The sequence below is a fragment of the Furipterus horrens genome, unplaced genomic scaffold (genome assembly GCF_987537825.1).
Source record: "Furipterus horrens unplaced genomic scaffold, mFurHor1.1.pri manual_scaffold_4, whole genome shotgun sequence".
NCBI lineage: Eukaryota > Metazoa > Chordata > Mammalia > Chiroptera > Furipteridae > Furipterus > Furipterus horrens.
Genome location: NW_028327174.1, coordinates 186,036,688 through 186,060,871, shown reverse-complemented (window position 1 = coordinate 186,060,871; position 24,184 = coordinate 186,036,688). Strand labels below are relative to the sequence as shown.

The window sequence follows — 24,184 nt, the reverse complement described above, 5'->3', positions numbered from 1 at the left end:
CGTTTTGGAGTGTCCTTGCAAACACAAACGAAATGTATTATCATTTGTAATTCTTCACTTTTATTTTATTTTATTTATTTTTAGAGAGAGGGGAAGTGAGAGAGAACATCGATGGATCGTTACTTCTCGCACCCACCCCAACCTGCGACTCAACCGGCGACCCAACTGGTGATCTAACCGGCTGCCTGTTGATTTACAAGACGACGCCCAACCAAGCCACGCAGGTCAGGGCTTCACTTCTTCGACATGTATTTTTGTCACCTTTTTACTAACAGTAGGTTACTTTTTCCAGAAATAGGGGATGTAACTCTTCCCTGTAAAAATAATGAAATGGGTAGGTGTTTCTGCCAATGTTATATCAAAATGGCAGTAACATATACCTTCAGTTTTCTAAAATGACTAAAAAGAAACAGGAAAACACATTAACAACTATATTTATTGTGACACAATATAATGTACCGTGAAAATTTATTTCATTTCCCTATACCCATTGCATTATATTTTGAACGTAGCATCAACCAGGAGCTAAAGAGTCACCAGCAGGTTTGGGGATTCAGCTTCTCCAGATTTTCACCAGCACTGAGACTTTTGGAGATGGTGGAACTGAGGGCTACTTGATGTCCTTTTGAGCAATGATTCCAAGCATACCTGTTCATCTCAATAAAAGTGTCCCTTCCATAAGTGTAGGCCTTAAACTAGTGAGTAGCTGATTATCCTATGCTCTGAAAGTTTCTTCCTTGACCTGTCATCTCAGCTGCTTCACCTTGTACGCCCAAAGGCAACAAGAGGCAGGCAGCTGCTTTTAAAGTCCACAATCCCAACCACAAGGAGCATCTCTTTTTTTCATTCTAGCACAGTACCTTGAACAAGGTAAGGAATTCAGACATTTACTAAAACAATAAAGAAACACAGGTTTTAAAATCATCAGTAAACACTCTATTGCCATGGATTTTAACAAATGAGAAAGAATCCTGTTCCCTATGAGGGCAAGGAAACTCATTTTGTGAGCACTTGATATATGCCAGCACTTCCCTCATCTTGTTTAATTCTTACAATCTATGAAGCAGTTAGTATCCTTACTGTTAAAAATGAAAAATGAGGTTCAGAAGTTAACCTGCCCGAAGTGGAGCTACTGGTCAGTGGCAGAGCCAGAAACCAAACCTTGGTCTGTTGGCTGCAAAGCTGGAGCCCTTCCATTGCATCCTGCTCACTCCTCCTGAGGTTATATGCAAGGACACTGTCGAATGAGAAATTTCTCCATCCCCTACTGAAACCGGGAGGAAGACTCTGTAAGAAACCTTACATAACTGACCCAAGCAAGACCGGGGGATCTGTCCATACACAATTGTGAAGGATACTCAGAATCTTTTGAGTACTAAGAAGCTGATTAAAGGTTACAGCTAACTATGTAGGCTTTTAAATTAAATATCCATAACATTTCTCAATTTCAGGCAATCTAGTCTACATTAGACCGTAAACCTATAAGGAACTTGCAGACTTACAAATTTTTAAATTCTAATTATCTAAAAAGATCCTCTCATTTCATAGATGAGGAAACCAGAAGGTTAAGTAATTGGTTTAGCAAATTTTATTTAGTTATTAGCTTCCAGATTTGGCCTTAGCCTGTATTGAAATGTGAAGAGTATTATTTTGCCAATAAGATTAATTGTATTTCATCCATGTACAACTAGTTTGTATGAATAACATTTATCTGCCTCAAATGCACAATTATAACTCATCAGCGACCATGTTTTCTTTAATGTTTTAAAGTAGCTAGATCTATTTATACTAATGTCTAATAAAGGTCATTTCTCTTTAATTCCCACAGAACTTTCCGTTTGGGGTCAGCAGACCGGTTCATAACACTATCTGAATGTTAGCTTAGCCGTGGCTTCCACTTATCCAAAATTAGCTCCAAAGTTTGGGTGTTAAAGTGTACTGCCCTTTCAGTCAAGACAAAACAAAACAAAACAAAAAAGTCTCAAAGGAGGTGAACTATGATTTTTCTAAACATAAATGCAATGGTACTAAAATATTTGTTAACTTTCCAATTACAAATTTTTTTTCATGTAACATTTAAAAATCATATACACCAATTGTAGTGTTTAAGATTCAGGCACAGTACCTACCAAATAGATGTGTAGTGAAACAGCAACCTATGACTTGTAGAACTTGGAGAATTCATAAAGAAATAAGGCCAATGAGGAAAGGGTTAGTAGTGCAATCTGTTAAGACATTAGACATGAATATAACCCTGAGTAATTTTAGCACAGATCTCAATTATATGAAGTGATAATAAATAACTCTGTGCTATAAAATCCTGAATACCAAGTGCAAAAAGGAAATGGTGATGGCCCTAAAATTAAGCTCAAGAAAAATTTTCTAACTGCTAGGGCTGCAGGATACTCTACCTGGGATTCTTTTCCAGGTGTTTCTAGAATACAGAAGCTTTTGGGTTTTTGGTGGGGGATTGGCAAAGAGCAAGGAGACAGTAAAGATAACCAGAGTGTTTGAATGACGCTTGGGATAACTTATGGCCCCTCCTTCACTCTTGGACTTTGAAACACATTTTGTTGAGGGGAGAGGGGAGAAGAACCATAGTCCTTCCACTAAGGAGAGTCCATTCATCGTGACCCATGCGTCGATCATGATTCTAAAAGACCGACCAAATTTTCACCAAGTGAGCAGACTGCTGGGACAATTCCAGAAATGAGATTTCTAGAAAGTAAGGCAGAAATACAGCAATCTATCAGATAAGCAAAATATGCAAAATCCATTGTTTTTAACACCTGAACTTTGAGAATGCTAACATATCCAGTCCTCTTATTTTTCCTTGTTACTAGGTAAAATATACCTACAATACCAGAAATTTCTGTTTGGTCCTTATAACATATGGCATATACATCTGTTCTTAGGTAAATACTATCATGCATTAAACAGAAGATAATGAAGTCTGAGAGGCGGGCTGCTGACTCTGCAGATAACCACAGCACCTTTGAAAGGCATTTAAGAGTCGAGCATTTGAGGTTTGAAACAGCTTCCTATAGTTTAGTTCTGTAATTTCTCAACCCTCCTAAAAGAGAATAGATGCATAAAACACTTTTATCTAAAAGTTATAAAAATAAAAATATTGTATCAGTTCAGATTTCAGATCTATAAAACAGACCTAATGATAATCTGGTCAAACTCCTCCCTCAAGTTTCTAATGAGGCAACTTATAAAAAACTCATAGATTAAATTTCTCACTTCAGGTCTTCAGCTATATTAGCAAGGACAGAGCTCTTCCCTCTTGCTGCTCTGTGCATGTCACATATTTGGGCTGAGCTCCTGAAAGGACTAGTTTATTAGAGCTGGAAACAGACTGGGCACATCTACTACCTATACTAATCTTTTAAAATTATACAGTGCAAAAGCAATATGTTAATCTTTGATTTAAAATGCCATACCAACAAACTTGATATAGTGCAACCATTTTATTAATACGAGGCAATGAGATAAATCATTTAACAGGAGTCTAAAAAAAACAAAAACAAAACAGAACAGGAGTTCAGATTCACTACCATGAGTTGTATTGATACTTTGGTGCAGTGTCCTACTTGCTTCAAATTATATGTGAATTACTTTGACTTCCACACATATGAAACATTTATATTTTATTGTTTAAAAGAACAGTACATAGCCAGTCACCTCTCTTTTCTGGTTTAAATGCATTCATGTACAATGGATTTTTTTCACCACTCAAGGACTTCAGAATCTATGAATAGCTTTTCAGTACACTATTTCTGCTTCATCATTTTTAAAAAACTGAAGTGGTACAAAAGACCTTTCTGCAAGGTTTCTTCTGGAAAAATGGTAGAAAACAGTTATAGTCCTAAAATGACTGTGATCAAGATCATCCTACAAGGACGTGGATGTGGATTCACTCTCCTGGAGAGTTTCTGACCTTAGTGAGAATATTATGACTGTGGAGGATGAGTGAAAAGACGTGATGACTGGGGAGGAATGGTGGAATGGCTGTCTAGCAGAAGGCTCTCTTAGAGAGATATTTCAAACATTTCAAGCCTAGAATGACTAATGAAGATGATGTGATACTGAAATCATTTTGTTGAGGTCTGTGTCTAGAAAGACACTCAAAATAATATAATTAAATGCTGTTATAGTTTTTTATGTTTTGTGAAAATATCAGAGGCCATGAAAGCAGAAAAATGTAGCATTATAACAAAAAATAAGGAAACACGATTGAAGACTAAGCACTTAACACATAAAAATTTTCAATGGTATCAAATAAATTTTCATGTCAAATCTTTTAACTAAACACATAAAATTTTAAATGGCCACTAATAAATCTTCATGTCAAATCTTAACAAAATCCACAAATAGATTATAAAAATGGAAGAATCATAAATGTTTTATGTATAAAGTTTTAAGGTAAAGTTTAAATTTTTTTATTTTTCTGTTTAATCAAATACTTAAGAAATTTTAGTGCCTGCAGAAGAGCAGCTGATAAACCTCTAAAATAATTCAAATATGAAAATAACATCACGATAAGGTTTGGCATAGCAGCATTCAGCGACGGTTAGTCGTCCACAAACGTCAGCCGTCCGGGCCCTTCGTTCTTCATCCACCTTCTGTATCTCTTCCATCTAGGATCATTTGCCAGCTTTTTCTTTAGTTCTTCTTCTTGTTCCTCTTTGTAGGCCTATACGTAAAAATAACACTAACTGACTTTACAATCCAAAGGGAAACTTTTGTTATTAGTTTTATGGCATATTTACACTTTTCAAGTATAAGTTAAGGTAAAAGTGACCAATGAATGCATTGGTTTGTCTTCTCAAGACTGCACTAAAAACAGTAAGCAATTAAGCACCTTAGCATTCAGTATTAAATACAAACAAACAACTTGGACAGGGACTCGTAATATTTGTTGCATATTTCTATAACCTGGGAATACGTGCTTACCCTCACTGAAATCATATAGAAGCTGAGTTTTAAGGGTTTAAATACCTCCTCTCTACAATGAATGCCCAATATTAAAGATTCGCTTAATTTCTTAAAAATAGTACCCTATAAATTTAACTGGTGGCTTTCAGTATTTGTTGATCCTAAACTAAAAGAGGAACAAAATGACCTGATATATACATTTGTCTCCAGACTGAACTTATACTCACTTTTATCTTCAAAGATTGGTTTTTCAAAATATTTTATTGAAGTTACCAAGGAAGGTTAAGTAAACCTCATGGATTAAGAACAAAAGATACGCATTTCTGGAACTTTTAGTGGATGTCAGCTGAAGCTAAATGGACAATTTTTCATAACCGGTTTCATAGTCACAAAAATTTTATATTTCCAAACTTTAGGAAGTAATGACTAAGATAACTTCATATAATAACATAATTCAGCCCAAAATAGTACTCTATGAAAGACAGAGTTTTGTGGATTAGGCTGCTTAATCTATTTTAAAAAGAAAACTTTTCAAATCATTTAGGAGCAAAGGAGTAGGTTACCTTCTATCTTTACGTTATTGATAAGTAGGCTGGATATATTTACTTGCCAAGACAGTCTGGCAATTCATAGTTAAGTTACTTAAATATAATTCATACTGAAACTTGACTTTTAGTAAAATCTATTTAGGATACTACATATAAAAAGGAAGGTCTATGAAACAAACAAACAAAAATTAGCTCAGATTTCTTAGGAAGGCTTCCTTGTTCTTTATTCTTACAGCTAATATATTAACCAATTAATTTTACCCAAAATCTAAAATAATATTATGGTGAGATTACTAGTTCCTTTAGGACTTTAGTTAGGCAGCTGATCACCTCAAAGTAATTGTTGTACATGACAATTGTAGAATATTGCATTTACTAAAATGCCCAAAGTTTAGAGGCATTACAGGAAGTCAATTTAATTTAAAACTAAAAGTAACTTTTCGTACATGTTAGTTATTATGCAGATTCTATGCTCATTTTATTTTAAAATGACGTTATTCAACAAAATTCCCATCTCTTATTCTCTTTCTGTTTTTTGTTTGTTTTTGTTTTTATTTTTTATAATTTATTTACTTGTTTGTTTTTATTTTTAGAGAGAGGGGAAAGGAGGGAGAGAAACATCACTGTGTAGTTGCCTCTCACTCGCGTCCCCTGTGCAACCTAGTTATGTGCCCTGACTGGGAATCGAACCAGCGACACTTGGCTTGCAGGCCGACGTTCAATCCACTGAGCCACAGCAGCCAGGGTGTTTTTGTTTTTTTTAAATCTCCATGGCTAAATTTACATGACTGGAAGGATCTGTGGGAAAGACCAAATTTTAGGGAGTGCAATGAACAGGAAGTTGTTGTGGCTCCCCTGCAAACATACATTATCCTCCTATTGCAATTTAACCCAACAAATTAGACCATTCTTAACATTTTCTGTATCAGTCAATTAAAGTATTTAAAACTCAACTTTTAAAAAGACAAATTACAAGTGAAAAGCCCACTATCCCACTACCAAATATCATTGTACTTGCAAGAAAAGTGAGATCTTGTCATTATTTAGCCCTGGAATTTCAGAAATTTGAGCAGATTTCTGTGATCCCTTAGCACACCCCAAATTTTACCTTAGTGAGGACGATGGCACAAACCACAGCAGACCAGTCACTCACCTCATAATTCTCCTTTATCCAGAGCCCCCGTTTAAGAAAAGTTTCTTTCTGATGATCTTCTAGACTGTCAAACTGAGACTGTGACATCTTCATAAATTTACGTATAAGATACAGTTTTTCTTCGTCGCCATATTCTTTGCCTTTGATATTAAAATTATAGATCCACCGGCAGTACCAGGCCATATATGAGCCCAGGTGGAAAGGAGCTAAGATCATTTGGAACAGGAGAAGATCACGTATCTGGGGTTTCTGATAGCCTCCCTTTATATCTATTTTACTTTTTATGATGCTCTTTATAACGGTCTCCTCTTCATCACGGATTTCCTCTTTGGATTTTCTGTTTCTGCCCCTCTCTTTGCTTTTTCTGAGCAACCCCTGCTGCTTAGCGATCTCGATGGCTTGGATACGGTACTTGGGCACTGTGGCCAGGTAGCTGATTGCCTTGTTGTAGCTATTCCACCAGCTGAAGAACTAGAATATTTAACAAAGAAAAATGTGTCATTTTTTTTTTTTTTTTTTTTACCAAAATTCATCTTGGTGAGCACCACCCCCTCCCAACTCATTCTGATTAAAAACGGGGACCTCAGTCATCTTCCTCTGTAAGTAAAAGATACAAGTGAATAATGCCTCTGTGTACTAGGCTGGATAAGTCAGGTAAGCCCCGAGCTGAGCCAAAAAGCTATTAAATCAGAGAGAAGATACCCAAGGTCAGAGGACAGACCAATGGAATCACACACCAGTGATTTCACATCTTTACTATTTGGCTCTTCCCTAGGTCACTATTAAGACATCTCTCTCACCCTGGCTGCTATGGCTCAGCTGGAGCATCGTCCTATAGACCAAAGGGTCATGGGTTCGTTTCCCTGTCAGGGCACATACCTAAGTTGTGAGTTCCATCCCCAGCTGGGGTGTGTATGGGAGGCAACCAATCGATGTTTCTCTCTCACATCGACGTTTCTCTCCCTCCCTTCCCTTCTCCCTAAAATCAATACGTAATGTCCTCAGGTGAGGATTAAAAAAAGAAGAAATCACAGGATATAGACTCAGGCAACTATATTCATTCCTATCTCTTCCCTAAACCATCTACCATCTACCATAGTTAATGCTCCTCATAATCTGAACTGATTCAAATATGTCTGAACTCTATACTAATTTGGACAGGAAAACATCTCACTTATTTCATAAATATATTCAACCACAAAGAGTTTTACTGTCAGAAAAAGTCCTATTCCTCACATTTCCACACATTTCATTTGCTGTTTTATTGAATGAACAGAGCAGTTAAACCAAAACTATCCTGAAATATTATTTTAGCAATCTATTAGGAATAGAAAAAAATTACACACACACACACATATTATCAGCAGATTACATTATCTAAAACAGAAAGGTACAATTACCCCTCTTTTCCCCCTTTGAAAGAACAAAACTTCTACAAAAGGTGATACACTTAAAATGTATAATCTATACAAGTGTTCAATAGAAATCCTCTTTGTCATATAAATCTAATCTCGTTTCTGGAAGTTAAACTCAAGAAGCAATTTTCAAACTAGCGGATTGCTTCATTCTAGTCACTTGGTATGTTCTTTTCCTCAAAATGGGTACATGACAGGTGTGGTTAGTTTAAGAATAATAGTAGGAAAAACTCATTTCAGGCTGAAGTTAAATTTTTGTGATATTTTAGAACAACATAAAATGTTCAGCTCTTTTCATCTATTTCAGTAGAGTCCACCCCAAGCAGAAGCACCCTTGGTGGGCATGTGGAAACGTGGGGCATCTTGGGGTGGGGGGTTACAGTGACAGCAGGCACTACTAGCACTTGGTGGACAGGTGCCAAGATTTATCAGGTCATGTTCAGAAGTTCAGATTTTTCTCAAGTTTAATGGATGTTAGATTCATGCGAGGATGAAGGGAGGAGACGTGTAAGCCAGTTCAGAGCCTTTATTGGGAGGCCCAGGCAGGCAGGCTGAGTCCGGAGTGAGTGCAGCCCAGAGCAGACATGGAGCGAGGCTGTTTTAAGGGCTTTAGGCCTGAGGAACAGGATTATCAGTGTCCGGGCAGGCAAAGTGCCCTGACCTCAGGCCAAAACAACTGATTCTTGCAAAACAGGGAGAGGGGGTTTCTGAGAACACAGGACCCCAGGCGTGACCAAAGGCCACACAATAGGGAGTGGTAGTTTCGAGAACACAGAACACCTGACATGACCCGAGGCAACAGTTTCCAAGAACAAAGTGACCACTGGCTGTTGCCTGTTTTGCAAGGTCTGACACAGGTGGCAGGTCACAGGGCGGGCTGGGCGGCCAAACGGTGGTCTCTGGCCCTAACAATGGGAAGTTCTTAAAAAGTTCTACAAAAGTAAATGAGGTGATGAGGTTGACACTGAATGTGGAAAATACGCCAAAGGAGGCTAAGAGAGAAAGGTCCTTTGTTGGGGTTTTCTTGGTAGTTATATAATGACAGTCATCAATTTCTTGGATTTCCCACTGATAAAGATTCCAATACTATCATTGGTTGGAAAAAAATGAACATTTTTCTAATGTAAAATTATCTCAACTGGAAGTAAAATTTTAAGAAAAGGTACTTCTAGTTAAGTTTTAATGACTAGTACCAGGCCACGTACACTCGAGCACATACATGTAGAAACACATCCATCAGTACACACCTGAAACACTGAAATAGCACACACGCTGACTAAAATCACAATTCTGACGTCCACTTTAGGGGCTAGGCGCCTGCTGTAGTAGTGGTAGTAATGTCTGTAGTATTCTTCCGGGTGGTCCAGCATGTAGTCGTAATCTTTTCGTGTTTCCTCATCCTGTAAAGCAACAAGATATTCAATTTCACAGACATGTCCTAAAATGGCCTCCGTTTATAATCTCTTAAGGCAAATCTAGAATTTTATAATTATGTAAGGTTAATCTGAGTAAAAACATTGGAACTGTCAAAATAAAAAGATTTCTCATCCCTCTCCAAAGGTACATATTAATTTGTTTCCAGAACTTCATTAGCTGTAATGCATAATAAAAAATATCTCCCTGTATTCTTGAGTATTGTTAGTCCTCCTAGAAAAGTAAAAACACTTTAATAACCATCAATGATGGCTTTTTAGCCAGCATTGTGCTAATAAGGATGTTCTTATAACTTAAAGAGCATGTTAACACCTACTCTCAATAACTTTTGATGGGAAAGAAATGTTCTCATCTACGGTACATATTCACCATCATTTCCCAGCCTTAGGTAGAAAGTTTTCAGTTGAAAGCGATGAGTAAGACAACAAAAAGCAGACAAAGCCAGTCTGTGCCTATGAAACTGAATTAGGCTAATCTCAAAGAAATAGCTAAGCAGTGTAATGGTCAAAGTTCAGCTTTGGGACTTTGGGTGAAATATTTAGCCTCTCTGAGCCTCACTTTTTTTTTTTTTTTAAATAGAGATGATAATAATACCTGCTCTACTAAGTTTACAGGGTTGTTTTGAGTATCAAATAACATGCATTATACATGTTACAAATACATAGTACATTACTATTATACCTTGTCACAGCCCAGTTCATAAATATAGTAACATATAAATATTTCTTTAGCATACAAACATGTTGAAAAAATTATAACACTGAAATCCTGGTCTGTTTACAAATGTTCACAAATAAAACATTTCTTAAACCCTCGAATTTTAATCAATTTCTAACAGGAATAAATGCCAGTCTTTTACTGGGCTATATGAGTTGAAGAGCTACTAAACTAGGTTATGAATTGCTTTTTATTCCATAGGAAACCTATTTTGTCTCATGTACAAAAAAATGTTAAAGACTATAAGCACAACAAATTCTTTACTCTCCGTGAGTACACAGAAACCCATTATGAAAATAAAAATCATTTTTCACCTTGAGGATTTCTTTTTTTTTTAGGATGAATTATTCAACATCCACAAAATTGCAAGATTCTTAGGCAAAGGCATTTCAAAATCAACACCTGGTGCTCTGCTACCGTCAAGAGAGGTTCTGGGGTCTGTTCCAGACCTCCTCCTGAGTCCTCCAAAAGATAGTTGCATAGATTTCAGGTAAGTTTGCCAATGACAAAAATCTTCCCTATACCCATTAAAATCATTAAATATTTTCCATTAAGAATTCTGAATTTGAATGAACATATTTTCAGAGACAAATCTCTTTCATTCCATTCAAATATTTTTAACTTATGACTAGAATTTGAAACTAGATAAACTAGTGACTGATATCTGCTATGTCAATGTCCCATATCCAATGGCACCCCTTCTGCTTTGTTTTCTTATCTTAGCGAAGGTCACAATCCACAGAATGCAGATATCCCTCCTCAAGCATTTCACCCAGATCTTCCCTGAGGGCCAGCATGTTCTCACTGGTCCCTAGGTTTGCGACATCATCAAGTCCTAAACTCCTCTTATAGGATGGTCAACTAATGCTCCAGCAACCAGTAACTCCAAAATCTATACCTTGTGTGTGGCCTCTCTCCTGCAGCCAGAGCCTAGAGAGTCTAATCAGGGCCCACTCCTGACCCCTCAAACTACATAATTCCTGCAAAAGCTTTCAGGGCCAAATCTGACTTCTCTTAGGAAGGTTTTCCCTTGGAGTCACCATAAATTTATGAACCTGTTTTGGTCATGATTAGAGACAAGAAGGTTGGCCACCTCCTCGTTATAGCACTCAATCACCCAGAATCTTTACTCAGTTTATAGCTTTCCATCCAGGATGAAGAAGATGATTTTAGACTGAGGCATGGGTATAATGTACTTTAGAAGGTGTTCAAGGTTGGCACAAATTGGAGAGCTAGGAACTCTCATGGTCTAAGTCAAAACCCTACTCATTAGTAACCCACAAAGTTTAGAATCAATCTAGTAGGAACACAAGGATACCAGGAATATTAGCAAAAAGAGAAAAGACAGAGACTGGCACCCAATCAGAGATCTATAGATACATACTTATTTTAATACCATATATTTATTTTTTTCTCCTATGCATCTTGGAACAAAGGTAGTCCGACCTTTTCTTTTAAATCTCCATGGCTAATAAGGTAAGTTAAAATCTCCTTGACAACCAACGAGGCCTCCATAGCTAGCCCTATCTTACCAAGCCACATCTCATCCCTCTCCCCTCTTAGGTCCACAGCAAACATTCCAATAGAAATTTCTAGAATTTAGTGTGCTCTTCCAATACAGCATGCACTTCATACCTGTCTTAGAACAAAGAATTCTTTCTAACTCAAACGCCATCCCTTTCTTCCAACCTCTTGAGCTCCTATTCATCCTTCAGGACACAAATGTTAGTTACTGCTTTGGATAGAGTTCGAGGACCTTCATACACATATTACCTGTTTGTTATAGCACTTATCACATTGTAATCACCAGTGGGTTATTTTTTATTTTTAATTTTCCTTGAATGAGAACTTCTAGAAGATAGGTGGACTCATTCATCTCTGTATACCCAAGACCTAGCACAATGCCTGGCACTCAGAAAATGTCATTTTAAAAATGAGTGAAACTTAGAAAAGGCTCTGCCTCCCTAGAAACATCTCTCCAGCCACTCGGGTCCCCACCTCACCAGGAAGGCGGGGTGTGCGATGCTGTCGCCAAAACGTCAGTTGAGCAGACATGACTGCTTGCTGCCGTAGTTTGGGAAAGTATACCGCTGTGGCTTAAACCTTAAAACAGTGTAATATCTTACCTTTCAATAAGCAGTACTTTTTCTTTCAGCAATTTTGTGGCTCTTAAAGTCCCAGGGTCAGGAAGATGCCAACTTCTTTCCAAAACCAAAACCTTTACACTCGTTTCTTCCTCTCTGTCCTGAGCCTTGACAAGCTGGGCAATAAGCTCCTGGTTTCTAATCTCTACCGGAAAAAATGGCGCTTCTGCTGGTGTCCACTCCACTCCCAATCCTCTCGGGCATAGGCAGGAGGACTGGAACATAGCCACCAGATCTAGATCAAAAGTGAACAAGAGGAAACCCACAAGCAAAGAAAGTACCGAGTCCTTCCTTCTCTGAGGAAAATGGTCAAGCCCCCCTCCCCAGAGGCAAAAACATATTCTTTTCTTGCCCTTGAAAGAAATAATGCGTTGTTCAGTCGTAATAAACAGAAGTTGCAATAATTTGATATTGCAGCCAGTTTCACATTAAAAATTTTCTATTACACAGATAGTAGAATCCATTTTAGGATGGTAAAGGCCAGGAATCAATAATATATGAAAACATAGTACTATTTTGTTTGGTCTTAAAAATAAGTACTAATCCTACTTAAAAAAAAAAAAAAAAAAAAAAAAAAAAAAACCACATACAAATGCTTTAAAAAAAATCTGTTCCCCTAATTTCTTTTTCCAGGCCATTGCACCCTACTAAGGAGGCTAAAAATGACCTGCTATCAGTTTCGTGTCTGTTCTTGTTCCCTGCCCACCAGCCACTAGTGCAACTGTCTTCTCATATGTCTCTCAGTCTACATGTGAGCTCGACAAGTTCCATGATTTGTAGTATCACATATGTACTAGTGACACTCAGACCAGTGACCGCTTCTTTTCAAATATCTCCTGAACATTTCCTAAATGTGACAAAAATTCCTCAAACTCAACATGGTCGAACCAAAATCTGTTCCCCTGTGTTTCAGTTCATAGGATAACAGCTCAACTTGGTTACCTGAGCTTTTAAAAACCTTAGTTATTTTCAACTCAGCAAATAATTAGGCAGAGCATTAAGCTTTGTGTTGAACTCAAAAGAGGATAAATAGACAAATAAGCTAAGGTCCTACCCTCAAGAACTCGCCCGCCTGGAAGAATCCAGCAGACCAGGAAAGCACAGGTCGGTGTGCAAAGGAATAAAGGACTGCCTGCCTCTGCCTGAGACCACTGGTAATGGGCTTCACAGAAGAGATGAAATGAGCGCTGAATTTTGAAAAGCAAGCAAGGCACTGTTCCAGGCACAGAGATCAGCAAGTGTTAAGGAACCGAAGACTCAATGAATATAATGGATTCAGTGAGGCTTGAGCACTGGGGAAACTCAGAGAGAAAGCAGTGGTAAACGTGACTGGGAAGACAGGTTCAGATAAGAACTGTAGAGGATCTTATATGCCACGCTGGTGTTAGGCTGTTATTGTCTGTGCCAGTCAAAGATAAAATGTTTTAAAGTTGAGACCAATAGCATTGAGTAGAAGTGTGTATTTTTGAAAGATAATTCTGATAGTACTGTCAAGGATGGAATGAGGGAGAAACAGATCTTAGAGACGAAGAAGTAGAATGAAGAGTGCTTAGTGATTAAAGAAGTACAGAAACCAGTCACGCTGAGCACGGAAGTGGAGTTTTAATTACAGTTGCTGTGTGGACCATGCTGCTCTCAGATAAAGAACACAGACTGGAGACGGCAAATTTGGAGAAGACGCAGGAGAAAACTGGAAAATTCTGAAATGGGGAGAAAAAAGAATCACAGGATATCTTTTCCGTCCCTGGAGCCTCTGGGGATTATCTATTTCTATAGGAGGGATATGCCCTTGTCTTTGAAAAGTCTGTTTTACCTTTGTAGAGACAGAAGTGACGTGTAGAAAACTGGAAGTAATACAAACCATTCTTGCTCTCAGAAAGACAAATTGTGTGCGGTGTCACGCAGCTGGGTACTGCCTTGTCATCTGGGCCAGTTGTACAGGCAGGTCAGCCTTTCTTGTCTGGCTATGAATATGTGGCTTTTTATTTTTTTCCTCTTTTGAATCAATTTTACTGTCTTACTAGTTCCCTTATTAATTAATGAGTTAAATAAAATCTATGATACATGTTCATTTTGTTTTTGTATGTGAGGCAGGATTATATCTTCTTTTAAAATTTATGCTTTAACCAAGATTAACTAGACCAATTTCAGACATGTTTAATTCTGGGTCCTGGTGCTACAGGTGAAAGGCTATTGAAAATAAGAACTTAGAGAACACACAGATTTTAGAGTTGTCAAGGATTTAGTTGAGTTTCATCAGGAAACCTTAAAAATTAAAAAAAAAAAAAGAAAAAGTACTGAAAAAAACAGAACTGTAAGGAAAAGCAGTGTTTCAGGTGTAGGCAGAGGAAAAGAAGACCCTGAAGCCTGAAAAGAAATGGTTAGAAATATAGGAGAAATGGGAGAGAATCACATCAAGGGAGTCAAGGGAGGACATCTTAAAGAACCACATGGTCAACACTATCAAATGCCATGAAATGCTCCAAAAGAAGAATGAAGAGATCTCAGATCTGACAATTAGTGTCACGGTCACCTAAGAACGGTTCCAGTATGTGTGCTGATGCACCTGTCAGTCTCCGATAGCCTGAATGAAAGGGAAACGAGAGCAGACAGTCAACAGCGGAAAAAGATGGATGCTGTGGCCGAAGCTTTAACAGAAAAAAAATTAAGTGAAAGAAATGCGAAACTAACCAACCAACAGTTTCTTAAATTGCCGAAGAGGAGTGATGAGATTCCAGAAGACAGTGAAAATAAAATCAGTTCAGTCACCAATACGTTCCTGCCTTCCCCAGCCATCCTCAATATTGTTCCTAGAATTTTCTTTCTGAATCAAGCATCAGATTTGCATTACTTCTCTCTGAAACCTCTGGTAACTGTTCAATACATAAAGTTCAGATCATGAACACAGCTAAAAGCGTTCCCAAACTATGTTCCAGTCTCCTGAAACATTCTCCCTACTATGCACCAGACAGGCTCCTTACCCAGAAGTAGTAGACCCCCTGAAGTGTATGAAAAAATGCAGTAAGGGTCTTTGTGCTGTGACTATCTCAAAATGTTCCACTTACCCATGATAAATTTGCACAGGCTAAGTTAAAATGTCAAGTGCTCAGTTTCTGGCTAGAATTATACCACCTCTGATTGGTTGTGGAGAACATCATATGTCAGATAGTCACAGCACTACAATTAAATACATCTGGTGTATAAAGAACCTTGACCATAAATAGGGTATAGCAGCTGAAATGAAGGGATCAGTAAAAAATCAACAGCACTTACGGGAATCACAGCTGAAACAGCAAATGTGGCACATAAGGTACCACACCCTTCTGAATCCATGGGAAAAATCACTATCAAACTTGCCATCTTTCCCACTAAATCCAGACAACACCTCAAAATGTTTACAGGTGTTCCAGGCAGTCATGACCAATCAGAGTTGGCACATGAAACAAAAACTAGCTGCTATCTAGCTTACTTAAATTGGCTGTTTATTAGCATCACAACTATTACAGAAATTTACATCATGCTGGATCAATGCTGGGAAAGAAAAATAGTAATACTAATAAGTGCAGTTAACTTTTTCCCCCTAGAAACAAAGAGTTCCCTGGGAACCAAATAATAAAAGTGATCCTTGGTAAAGAAAACACTCGCTACTGCCATACCTCACCAGACCACACCTCATCCCCGCATGCTCATGACCCCATGTTTTCACTTATCAATTTTTCCCTCTTCCAGAAATGTCCCTTCGCCATCAACCTTGGTGACTGTTCTAGATCCAGATCAAAGAGTATCTTCTACTCCGATCCCCACAGAATAAACAGTTCTCTTCTCTCACTGCTGCAATATACTCTACATATGTTTTTATTATGGAACTTCCAAACGATAATTATCTGTCTCCTTGTTATGTTACCAGCTTTACAGCACGAACTGCGCCCTTTTCACTGTGGTGATCTCCTCCCCCAACGCCCATGTCAGTACTGGTTACAGAAAGGGGTAAGAAAAACAATAAAGGGACATATTGTGCACAAAGGAGTTCAGAATCCCCCTTTTTGCTAAATTCTGCCTAAGTGCTTACGCCCTGCCACATCAATCAGACTGATAAAACGAAACTGAAGGGCCCTTGGGACTTCCCTGCCGAAACAAGGCTAGGCTAGCAGGAGGTGCTCTCTCTGCATCTCTAACTTATCAGGATAACCTTCGTGCCAGTAACATTCCTGAGACCTTTTCTACATTCTTCCCTTGTGGTCTTGCAAAATGCAGTCAAATTCTGCTATTTTCCCATTTTCTACCAATCATAGTTTTTCCACCTATTCCTTCAATATGCTTATTTTTTATGCCATCTTTCTTATTTTATCTATGTTAGTCAGTTTGTATCTATATTCAAAACTGATTGATGTTCTGACTTTAAAACTTTCGGAACCAATTTCTCCTGAAAAAATAGAAGTGCAATTTTTCTCTTATCCAGGAATTTTTCATTCATACCCAGCCAACTTTATCTGTACCACTCTTTAAAACTACCATTACTTTGGGGTAAAATGCCAAAGTAGGTTTTACATACCAATGTCCAAAATGCCAGAAATCCACTTTCGATTTCCAGTCTATCTGAATCTACCTCCAGATAGGAATTTTTACCTAACGAACACCCATTATCTGATGTGCCAGACACTGTGCTAGGTGCCACAGATACACACACAAAAAACAGAATCGAGGCTCAGTGCCGAGGGGAGAAGGGCTACTCAGTATTTACAGTGCAGTGTGATAAGTGCTATATCCACATAAAAAGACCCAGTGTTGACACAGTGAGAGTCCATCAACTTCCAAAGTCCATGATTCCCTAAATCCCCAGTAGTCAAATGCACTAAATACTATTTCATTGTCTTCGCGCATATTATGAAGCAAATATAAAATAGTGTGTGAAATCCTAAGTGGTTTGAAGTCCTGCTGAGATCTGGAATTCTAATTTATCTGAGAAAGCTCCTGGCCAATGCCTTTGCCTCCCATTATTATCCACCCTTCTTTTGTCTTTCTTTCTTTCTTTCTTTCTTTTGGGGGGGGGGGGCAGTCCTCAACCTCTTTACATGCAGATAGAATCTTTGTTGCTAAAATAACAATGACTAAGAGTGCACTTTCCCTTTCCACCAAAGACTGGAAACTTCCTTTCCTCTGCAGGAGCTGCATGCAACCCTGAAGATGAAACACTGGGGACGCCTGGCAGCAAGCAGCCAGGAGCAGAGCAGAGCTGTGGAGCCGGCGAGGTGGCCGGGCTCCGGGGCCACCCAGCATCTGTGCTGTGTCACAACCAAGCTGTTTGCACTGAATAGTTTCCTTCTTCACTGCACCCCAAATTGGGCATTTCTCACTTTTTAGTGTTCTTTTTCTCAATTTTTTGCTTTGGTCTCTTCTCATTTAATTTTTTGCTTTGTCTTTTTCTCATTTTTTTCTTTAGAATTTTTTTTTAGTAAGTATTGATACAGTTAGCATTGATTAGTAGTATTGTTAGCATCATTAGTATAGTATTAGTATAGTTACTATAGTTAGCATTGTTTATTAGCACAGTTAGCATTGTCAGTATTAACTACCATAGTGTAGTTAATATTGTTGGTTAGCATAGTTAGCATTGATAGTATTGTCAGCCAGTGTAGTTAGCAAGTCACCATGTCCAATGACCTTGCGGCCATCACTGCCAATGAAGAGCCCCATATTGGCCTTTACGAGCTACTGGACATCACTGGCCAGGGAACCTCTGCCAATGTGAGGCGGGCCTAACACATTCTGATGGGGACAGCAGTGGCTGTCCAAGTCATTAATAGGTGGGGCTCCTCTATACTTTTTCAAGGAGCCCATTGTATGAAGGGCTTGAATCACCAATAACATTTATATGAGGTGATTGCTGCCTGGGAAATATTGTTCCTCTTTATGGAGCATATGAGCAGAGAGGACTCACTTGATTATCTGGAGGACTGTAGCCACATAACCAAAGAGGAGGGCCAAGCCGTGTTCCGGCCGCTGGTGTTGGAAGTACAATACCAGAGGGGCATCATTGACAGGGACCTGAAGTCAGAGAACATCATCAAAGATGATGAGCTGAAATCAAACTTGCAGACTTTGGCCTCAGTGGTGAATTTACTGGCCAAAAGCTGAACAGGTTCTATGGCAGCCTCTCTTACATTGCCCCGGAGTTCCTCTGTGCCAAGCCTCTGATGGCCCCGGGGTTGAGGTATGGAGCTCTTGGGGGCAGTTCAGTACAGCAAGGTGGCAAGGAGCCTACTGTCTTTGGGGGAGGGCTTCTGAGAACTGAAGCATCAGATACAGAGTGGGCACTTCCATGTACCTATACATTCTGTCTACAGAATGTCAAAAACTTTTTAAAAATTTAATGACTCTCAAACCCAGCAAAAGAAGAACCCTGGAATACATTACGAAGGACCCACAGCTCCACATGGGCCCCGAGGAGAAACTCCAGCCTTACAGGGAGCCACCTCGGGATGACATGGACCCCCAGGTCACAGAGATAATAAAGAACCTGGGATTTGAATGGGACAAGATCCAGGAATAAGTAACAGAAAGTACAACAAAGTGATGGGCATAGACCTTATCCTAAGTACCATGAAAACCAAGGGGAAGGGCCACTCCACCAGGGTAAGAACCTGCCCCTATCCTGACCCCAAGAGCTTAAGTCCTTCCCCACCCTGGGAGGTTCTGCCATCAGGGCAGAGGACCAAAGAGCCTGCTATTCCTTCAGCCAGATTGAAGTCGAGGACTACCACCCTCAACCCAGCCCTCCAGTATGGCCCTGGAGGCCCCCCCCCTTAACCCACAGCAGCAGCAGCAGCGACAGCAGCACTCTAGAGGAAACCAACAACAAAAACTCCTTGCATGCTGGGCAGGCCAATGGTGGGACCCCAGCCTCTCCCTCTGGCCACAATCAGGGCCAGCAGCAGGTACCTAGGAGGTTCTTCAGTTTCCTAGTAAGACGCATGGGCTGTAGGCCACCACGAGTCAAGCCAATATAATTTTTAAAAGTGCGGACGGCCAAGGCAGGGCCACAGTCAAGACCCTGGCTCAAGCCACACTCCCTGTATTTTAAATGCCAACCTTGAAGGTGCTGAACTTCCGGGGGGCCGGCCACATGGTGCAGGATATCAGCCAGAGGATGGATGCAAGCAGATGCAGGTGGCGGAGGCGCCAGAGACTCATGCTGTGTGTGCAAAAACCTCTCAGTGAGAAGACGTGGTCCAGCAGCGGCCAGTGGAGCTGTGCAAACTGCTCAGCTCAGAGGACGGCCTATTTGAGCCCCCTGGGGGTGGAGAGGAGACACCGCCCTCACTGCAGGTCCAACCCTTACTGCAGGTCCACCCCTCCGCCCCCACTTGAAACTTCAGAGACTGGAGTTTTTCCTGGGGCCCTTCTCCCCTGCCCTGATCTTCTTTTCTCCCATGTTTATGGGGGTTCTTGCTAAAGTATTTGGTTCTTCCAAATCTTATAATAAACTTGATGCTCCAGGAAAAAAAAAAAAGCTAAGTGTGATAATATCTCCTTGTCTTAAAAAAATATTTAAATCACGTTACTTATTTTTTAACAATCACCATCTAAAAAAAAAATCTAAGACGCATTTATTTGACCAAGACAACCTCAGAATCAAATCTACTAAATCTTGCACAAATATATTCCCACTTGGTGATGTATTTATTATCAGCATTCAGAGATCCTTGGTCATTAAGAGTTTTGATGGAGCGCCACTGTCAGGTTGTAATGAGTACATAACTTCTTATATCATTTATGTTAAAAATATTAAGAGACTCGAAGAGTCTAACCATTAGGCAGTACACCTGAAACTAATACAGAATATTAAATATAAACCATAACTGAAACATTTTTTAAAAATCATAAAAGAAACTCAGACCAATAATAAGAAATGAAGAAGGTTAGGAGAAAATTATGGGGGGCAGGGAGCGGCATAAGGTTCCTGGCTCCCTGTTCGGGAGATGAAATTTTCCTGTGCATTCTACAAAGCAAATATAAAATCTTTTTCCTCCAGATATATGCCAGCAACAACGAAACAGAGTTGTGAAGGACAGTCTTCCCAACTCCATTCCCTTTTTTGACTGGCTGGGAGAAGGAGACCTCTCACAGGGTTTACTGTTATTCTTTATGGAGAGAGATACAGAGTATAACGAAAACAGCAAACTAACAAAATCTGGTCCCAGGTCTCCAGTTTCTGGTACGTGGAATTCCAGGTGGGCTTCTGCAACTTGTCTTTATTCCAGAGCCACTGGAACTCATCAGCTTCTCCCATTCTTCTATCTGACCTGCTCTTAACAAAGGCCTTGAGGACCTCTTGTCTCTTACAAACTCTCATTCCAGCCCGCAGATGACATAAGCCACACAAACCAGTTTTATCACCATTGCCTCAAGGGGATAACTTGGAAGGCTGAGGCCAATCCAAACTGAATGACTCCAGTTCATTGGATCTTTGCATTACCCAGAAATGACTTTCTCTGGCAACATTCTCACAATTTTCCATTATGACAGAAATAAAATCAGACCACCCTGTTTGCTTTTAATAACTCTTTTGATACACAGCAAGTCAAAGTCCTTTTCCTTGTTCCCAGAGAGGGCATCTGCACCCAAGGTGTTTTTTAAGTTTTCCTGAGCTGTTCCAATTGGAAATGGAATCCACGTCTATTTCTATAAATTTAAAATGGGACTTTTCATAGAGCTCAGCTAAGTCTGATTTTCAAGGGTCCAACTATCCTTATACATCCCTTTTCTCTCACAGACAATCTCCATTCTCTTGCAGCATCACTGAGTGAGACTAGGGAAACAGAGAACACTGTGGCACTCCCTCCCCGCTCAGTGCAACTCCAGTTCCAGTTTCCTCTTTGGAGGCTTTGTAGCTACCGCAAAGCCTGTGGGAATGAAGAGTAAAAGTGTTGCTTTCTCCAGACATACTAGTTTTTAACTGCCCCAAAAGTCCTTGTTTCTTGACTGGACAAAAAATATTAGGTGACAAATCAGTGCTAAACTTTAGGGGTAAGAAACCTTTAGAGACAACTATTACAGATCCGTTAGGTCAGCCTCTAAATCTGTCTCTTCAAGAAAATGGCAAGTATATTTAGAGTTTTGAGGTTCGTCCCAGCAAGAATTTCTCTACTGGCTCTATTTCCTGGCACCTGTTTTACAAACATGCTCACCATCCTCATGCCAAGCCTACCCATCTCCAACCACAGCAGAAGGCACAGTTGCTAGTGTTTCTTCTGCTGCCCTCTCTTCTGGAAGCTCTCCATCTGCCCGGTGCTTTCTTAAGATGCCACCAGGGCTTTGGAGGTCCAGCAGCAGCCTTTCTGGTTGCTGATTTGGACCACTGTCTTTCCTCACTGCAGAAAAAACAGCTCAGGGCTTCAGATGCTGGTTGCCCTGGACAGAAAAGATCTTTTCCATTTTTCTGAAGTCTTTCCTCAATTACTCTTTATCCTAAATAATAGGCTACTCAACCCTCTGGCCTCCGCACTGTCCCAGCCCACCACCCATTCCTCAGTTAATTGCCAATAAAAATTACAACCCCACCAATGCTAGTGAAACTTTAGTGAACTAGGCACGCTCATTTTATGACCCCACACTATCCAAGCTGCTCTGGGGAGCGTGAATGAAGAGCCTTTAACTCCTTGATTCAGTATTTTCAGCTCTGGAAAGCTAATCTGGAAAATAAAAATCCATGATTAAATTATAGTATACCCGCTCAGAGTAGTCATTAAAAGCAGACTATATAGCAACATGAAGAACTGGCAAGGAAGGAACGAAGAAATGAGGGAGAGAGAGAGGGAGGGAGGAGAGGAGGGAGAGAGGAAGGAAAGAAGGAAAGCAGGCCATACAACTACAATTGCTGTTATATTAGCATGATGGAAACGCTTCCATCAAATATGATTTATACTTTTGTGATTTCTTACATGGTTTGATTTCTGCAGTAGTAGAATAAAATAGGATCAGGCTAAATCTCTCCATCCCCACAGGGCTCAATAAAACCTTCTGTCAAATGACTGTACACATGCAAAGTATTTCCTACTAGAAACTCTCCGAGTCTTGAAGTCCAAGTCATTAAGCACCTATTTACAGGCCCTGTGTAGGGGATTTCTCACATTTATTTAACCCTCATAAAAACCTTGTGGGGAGGTATCAAGGCCTTAGTTTTACACATGAAGAAATAGTCACTATCCAAGGTCATACAGGGTGCCCCAGCCAAGAGTTAAACATGGTCTTCTGTCTGGGTGTTCATTGCTCTTATGTTTTTCTAAATCCTAAAACCCAAGCTAAATGTCACAATAAATAGCATCCCCACAAACCAAGAGTCTGTCATGCCAACTGGTGCTATCCTACTATCATTCAATATTGAAGACCTTTCCTGTGTTTCTATCACATAGATCTGGAAATAATATAATAATCACTCTGCTTTCCGAGTGTGAGCTGCACGTTGTTAAAAGGCTTTCACTAAATTGTAAGATAACCTATGTTATGCTTTACATTGCAAGGACTGTCACCCAAAGGAGGGGGCTGGCTGTCTTCCTAAGGCCAGAGGGGTTTCCTATCTCTGTCAATGGGCCGGCCGTGTGCGCTCTTACACAGGGCGCTCGCTGTGGGAAAGCGCGAGCAGCGGACAGCACGTGGCGGGGGCCGCGCGCTTCCCGGGAGGGTCCTCGCAGCCCACCCGTGACCCAAAGCCTCACCTTGAGAGTCTCGTAGGCGGTGGCCACCAGCAGGAAGGCCTCCTCGGCGCTCTGCGGCGTGAGCCTGGGGCTCTCGTTGCCGGGCTCGGGCCGGTAGCGGTCGGGGTGGTAGCGCCGGGCCAGCTGGCGGTAGGCCCGCGCGATCTCCGCCTTGCTGGCGGCGCGGTTCACGCCCAGCACCTCGTAGCAGTCCCGCGTGCCGCAGTACAGCCCCTCCACCAGGGCCCCCGCGGGCCGCACCAGCAGCAGCGCCAGCATCAGCGGCATCAGCATCAGCGGCAGCAGCAACAACCAGCGCCCGGCCGCGTTCCCGGCTTCCTGGCGCTCAGCGAGCCGCGGTGCCATCCCAGCCTCGGCCGCGGTTCCGCCGCCCTAGCCGCACGGCCGCGCTCGGCCACGCTCCGGCTCTTCTGCGGGGTCCAGCTCCCAGTCAGCCGGAGTCCTCCGCGCAGGCGCACGGGGCGCGGCTGCAGCGGCCAGTTTCGTCACCGCCGTTGCTAGGAGAAGGACGCCGCAGCCACCACGCGGCTTCCGCTGTGTCACTGAACTCCTTCCCAATCGCAGGGACCAGAGGACTTATCTTGTCGGACTTAAAGGAGCACTTAAGCAGTGCGTGCAGAGCGCTTTACGGTCCACGATGCCTTACACACGCGATCTTTTCGGCATCACGATTTCACCTGCTGCAATGGGTAGTCCGGCTCTCTTGCTCTCTGGTTATCAGCTTCGGGATGTGTGCACAGGGTTTTAAAGCCTGGTCTCCAGCCCCGGACACCTTCCTCTCACTAACCCCATGCTGCCTTTCCAAAAGGAAGGTGAATTTAGAGATTCTAGGCTCTGTCTGCCTGCTAGGGACTCTTAAATAAGTTTATTCATGGCCAGCTAGTTCCGGCTTTCTCTACTTCCACACTATTAACATTTTAGACGGGATAATTCTTAGCCTTGCAGGGACTGTCCTGCGCACTGCAAGATGTTTAGCAGCATCCCTGTCCTCTACACGCTCCTCCAACCAGGAGTGACAATCAAAAATCTCTCCAGATATGGCCAGGTGTGTTCTGGGTGTAGGGTTGCCGGAAAAAATATAGGTCGCTCAGTTAAATTTGAAGTTCAGGTAAACAAC

The 24,184-nt window shown here is 40.7% G+C and overlaps 1 protein-coding gene and 1 long non-coding RNA gene across 3 annotated transcripts; one reads left to right on the top strand and one right to left on the bottom strand.

Annotated features, from left to right (window-relative positions):
* The first annotated feature begins 90 nt into the window (after positions 1-90).
* On the top strand, positions 91-17,708 carry LOC150013550 (uncharacterized). Its single transcript, XR_016510573.1, has 4 exons — positions 91-224; positions 10,547-10,698; positions 11,645-11,684; positions 17,516-17,708. It is a non-coding gene; the product is annotated as an uncharacterized LOC150013550 (long non-coding RNA).
* On the bottom strand, positions 4,061-23,502 carry DNAJC25 (DnaJ heat shock protein family (Hsp40) member C25). Of its 2 annotated transcripts, none has more exons than XM_090274561.1 (4): positions 23,068-23,502; positions 9,305-9,457; positions 6,643-7,113; positions 4,061-4,699 (listed from the first exon to the last, which is right to left on the bottom strand). In XM_090274561.1, the coding sequence occupies exons 1-4, from the start codon at positions 23,410-23,412 to the stop codon at positions 4,577-4,579; spliced, it is 1,092 nt and encodes a 363-aa protein (XP_090130687.1). In that variant the 5' UTR covers positions 23,413-23,502; the 3' UTR covers positions 4,061-4,576. The 2 variants fall into 2 exon arrangements, with proteins under 2 accessions (XP_090130687.1, XP_090130688.1); XM_090274562.1 differs by lacking the exon at positions 4,061-4,699 and adding an exon at positions 5,059-5,107.
* Between the last annotated feature and the right edge of the window lie 682 nt (positions 23,503-24,184).

Excerpts from the sequence above, each read along its gene's own strand:
- DNAJC25 (XM_090274561.1), bottom strand. The coding sequence starts at position 23,412 with ATGGCACCGCGGCTCGCTGAGCGCCAGGAAGCCGGGAACGCGGCCGGG. Across the intron at positions 9,458-23,067 it reads CCGCCTACGAGACTCTCAAG|GATGAGGAAACACGAAAAGA; the intron begins GTGAGGCTTTGG and ends GTTGCTTTACAG. Across the intron at positions 7,114-9,304 it reads GTGCTATTTCAGTGTTTCAG|TTCTTCAGCTGGTGGAATAG; the intron begins GTGTGTACTGAT and ends TAAATATTCTAG.